This window comes from Morus notabilis, unplaced genomic scaffold, assembly GCF_000414095.1.
Source record: "Morus notabilis unplaced genomic scaffold, ASM41409v2 Scaffold944, whole genome shotgun sequence".
Lineage (NCBI taxonomy): Eukaryota > Viridiplantae > Streptophyta > Magnoliopsida > Rosales > Moraceae > Morus > Morus notabilis.
This window is the reverse complement of record NW_010366837.1, coordinates 17,671-21,996: the sequence shown is the minus strand read 5'-3', so window position 1 is coordinate 21,996 and position 4,326 is coordinate 17,671. Positions and strand designations below refer to the sequence as shown.

The 4,326-nt window shown below is 37.5% G+C and overlaps 1 protein-coding gene across 1 annotated transcript; it reads right to left on the bottom strand.

Annotated features, from left to right (window-relative positions):
* Positions 1-248: 248 nt before the first annotated feature.
* LOC21384816 (glutamine--fructose-6-phosphate aminotransferase [isomerizing] 2) lies at positions 249-4,203 on the bottom strand (the record flags this gene model as incomplete). The annotated part of the gene is made up of 10 exons (XM_024174192.1): positions 249-628; positions 811-979; positions 1,071-1,326; positions 1,443-1,557; positions 1,640-1,890; positions 1,980-2,340; positions 2,702-2,866; positions 3,428-3,573; positions 3,792-3,900; positions 4,024-4,203. Coding segments are annotated over 10 exons (1,836 nt in total), but the record flags the coding sequence as incomplete, so codon positions are not given.
* Between the last annotated feature and the right edge of the window lie 123 nt (positions 4,204-4,326).

Genomic DNA, 4,326 nt, shown 5'->3' with positions numbered 1-4,326 from the left:
GTAATTTCTCCTCTTTTTTTTCCGAAAGCTAATAATTTCTTATATTTTTAATAATAATAAATTTCTTTTAGAGATAAATATTTTAAGGTGTTGTATGCTTTTCAAAAAAAAAAAAATTTTGCCTCCCACTTTATTCTTAAAATGCGTTGTCATTTTCTCTCAAAAAATAAAAGAAAAATAATATTGAATCATTCTATTCATTTATTTAAATTTAAAAAAAGAAAAAGAAAAAGAAAGGAACGTTGCCATTTTCAAATAGATCGAGTGTAAAAATAATAATCATATAATCAAACACAATACATATTATACCATAGGTCCATAGCCTCAGTCTGAAGAGGAGGAGAAACAGAGGGTTAGTAATGTGCCTAAGATAATATACAGTGGCTCAAAAGGTCAAGAATCAAGAGTTGGGAGTGAGGTACAATCTTCAGCATAATAATGTTTAAAGCAACATTACCAAGTGAAAAAAGCCACCATCCGAAGGTGGAGCTTTGTAATTTATGAGAGTCAGATCAGTTTTCCTTTTGCCCATGAAACTTCTTCTCTATTGCGTCGTAACACTCTTAGCAAGATTGCGGGGCTGATCGACGTTGAAACCTCTCAAGACGGTAAGATGATATGCCAACAACTGCAGCAAAGATGAAGAGAGAGAGGTCAAGAAAACTGTACACTTCAAGATGGATTCATAATCTTAAGGTCCTTTTACTTTCTTCTTTTTCTACCATCTTTGTGTTGTTCGATAAAAAAAAATATAGACAACACAATGAAGGGTACAACACAAGGATGCCATAAGTGGATAAGTGGTAGTACCTGTAATGGAACTATATTAACTACCGGTTGAAGACAATCCTCGACCAGCGGAACTTCAATTACTCGACAAGATCCACCAAGGCTCACGGATGCAGCATCTCCTTGTGAACACATCACTATCAAGCGGCCTTTGCGAGCATGAAGTTGCTGAATGACCGACTGTTGCTTGCTGTCAGTGACCAGAGTGTAGTTGTCAGTAACAAACTAGGTAACTTCAGAGTTCAAACCATATTACTGTGCCTAAATATAAGAGAACCAACCTGAAGCAAGAGTCACGGGTAGCTATGACAACAATAGGGAGATTTTCATCAACCAAAGCCAAAGGGCCATGTTTCATTTCGCCGGCGAGTATTCCTTCACTATGCATAAGTGCCACTTCCTTTACTTTCAAAGCACCCTCCAGGGCTGTTGCGTAGTTGTATCCTCTCCCAAAAACAAGAAGCGACTGCTCGGCAATTAATAGTTGTGCAAGATCTTTCATCTCCTGGTCAAGCTTCAGGACCTCCCTGACTTTGTCTGCAGAAACGTAAATTACAAAATAGGGTATTGTTGTTTAAACTTTCTCAGCAAGCCACTTGTTCAAAAACAGGACAAGATTTGACTAGATTGCAGATAAAGTCATGACAACTTACTTGGCAAGTCATATAGACCATCTATTATAGCATCTCTTCTTGCTTGATTTGAAATTGTGTCACCGCCTATTGCTAGTGCTAACATTGCCATCGCAACTATTTGACTTGTGTATGCCTAATGATGATAGTATAGTAATAAATGATTAAACAAGTAAAAAAGTGACCAAAACAAAGACACTGTTTCTTCAATTTTTTACCTTAGTACTAGCAACACCAATCTCACAACCAGCATTAATATGCACACCACAGTGTGTATTCCTGGCTATTGCACTACCAACAGTATTTGTGATGCCAACACATAAGGCGCCGTTTTCCAAAGCATAGTCCAATGCCTGCAGAGTATCTGCTGTTTCACCAGATTGACTGACAAAGACAGCTGTATCTTCTCGGTATATCGGACCCTGCCGATCCAATAAGTCACTAGCGATTTCCATGGTAACAGGGAGACCTACATGGTTCGCATGATTTAAACAAGGAGAATTAGTACTTCTGATCTACAATCAGCAAAACCATTCAAAAACGGCAGAAAGTACTCACCGGAAAGTTCTTCCAAGATGGGTCTAGCAGCTAAAGCAGCATTGTAGCTTGTTCCACAACCGATAAAAAGAATCCGTCGGCTTCGCCTGATTGTTTTAAAATGATCCTTCAGACCACCAAGAAGGACAGTCTTGGATTTACAGGAACCTCTACGTATGAGCCTCCCCCTCATTGTGGTCGTAAGAGATTCTGGTTGTTCATGAATTTCTTTCTGCATATAATGTTCATATTTTCCTTTGTTGATTTGCTCAACCTCCATCTCAAGAATGGACAATGCACGTTGAACGGATGCAACTCTTGAAAGGGCACCGCCATGCTTTCCCTTGTCTTTATCGAACTTTAGGATTGACACAGCTCCATCCTGAAAATGCCGCCATCATACATAATAAAAAACTCGACATTTGTGAATAAACACCTCAAGGATATAAAGCAATGCCAAATCCACCTCACTATGGGCATCAATAATGGGTTAGCCTAGGAATAAATAGCATTTCCATTATAGTTAACAACCAAGTGCCCACGTCAAAATGTTTGAGTAATGTCTATGTATATAAATCAAAAAAAGCGAAAAGGATCTCAAAACTACAGATGATTAAGAAAAAAATGCACAGCACCCATTCCAACACATAGATTAGATTTGTTCCCTTTATCATGCAAATTTCTCAATAACAGTAAGTTGTACAGTTCTGCGATAAAAGAAAACCCAGTGGGGGTTTAAATACCTTGAGATGAACCACTTCACCATCCTCAATAACCAAAACCTTTTTTGTGTGCTCAACTACAGCATTGGCATCACTAGATAAGAAGAGTTCTTTAGGATGTCCCTTCTTTGAAAGGAAGTTATCATTATGAAATGCGGATCCATTGGTTACATCTTCTGTAAGTTCCTGCAATGCACCACAAAGTCAATCATACCCAAAATGACAGAAAAATAATAGAGAAGCTCAAATAATATGTATAAGAATTCAAAAGTGTCGAACTCCAGCACGTCTAAATGGTAAAAGCTAAAATACTCAGCACATGCTTATAAGTTGTGTTAAATTTGGCAAGAGCACGTAATCAAGACCTAAGAGAAAAGCTGGACAAACTCTTTTTCGTGTCTTATTTTTGTTTTCTTTCTTGGATTTTGGCTTTACCATATGTTTGCCTACATGGGAAACATAGGAGGTTTCTTAATGAAGAACAGATCTTGTCTTGCCCTGGTAGTGAATAGGTAATTATGATAAACAATCGGAGATAGGAGGTTTCTTAATGAACAACAGATCTTGTCTTGCCCTAATAGTGAATAAGTAACTATGATAAACAATCGGGTCAGTAAGTGAATAAGAAAATATAGAATACATGCAGCATTGGAAAAACTTGAGCTAGAATAGTAATGAGCAGAACACTAGTTACAGAACAAGAATCAATGGACTGCATATCCATCCATATACTTGTTTTTAACTTACTTTAACACCAAGAAGCAATGGACTGCCACGTTTGCAAGCAATCAACTCATTTGGATAATGCCGGCTTTTGAAAATAAGTGCATAGGCTCCTTCAAGATGCCTCATAACTTCAAGCACAACTTGACTAAATGTGACAGTCTGGTCAGCTGTGACACAAAAAATTGACGCTCTTAGCTAATAAAATATTTTCAATCGAACTTCATTTCTTTCTATGAAATGGAAAAGAAAAGAATAATCAGGTGATAAAGATGATGTGAAGTGCGAATGAACAAATCTTTCAGACATTAGTAGTAAGAGAACTCCTGTAGTAAATTACACATACAAAAGAAACATCTTTTAAGGCATTGCTATAAAAAAGAACTACCTTCTTCCTTTGCCTTGTCAAAGACATATTTAGCAAGTTTTGGAATTATTTCAGTGTCTGTTTCAGATTCAAATGTGAACCCATGTCGAACTAGTGTTTCCTTTAGGACCTGAATTCAAGAGAGATCAGAGAAGTACCTCAGCAAACCCAATTGATAATCAAGTTCAAAACAATACCAAAGAGATCGATGAAGGAAAAGAAGAACAAATTTCTACTCAAATGTGAAGCAAACCTCATAATTAGTGATAATTCCATTGTGAACAACCAAGAATTCATTTCCAGGACCGGAAGTCTGGGGATGGCTATTTCTTGGGGCTGGCTCCCCATGAGTGGCCCAACGGGTGTGCGCTATTCCGGCATGTATAGAAAAAGACTCCTCCAAATTAATTTCCTTTTCATCAACCTCTGCAAATAACCAACATCACCGTGTCTTCTTAAGTACAACCATGCTGACAAATCACATGTTTTTAGGAACTTGCAATGCAACTCGCTATCGCCCATGCGCCAAAAAATTGATTGACAAAAAAAAAAAAAA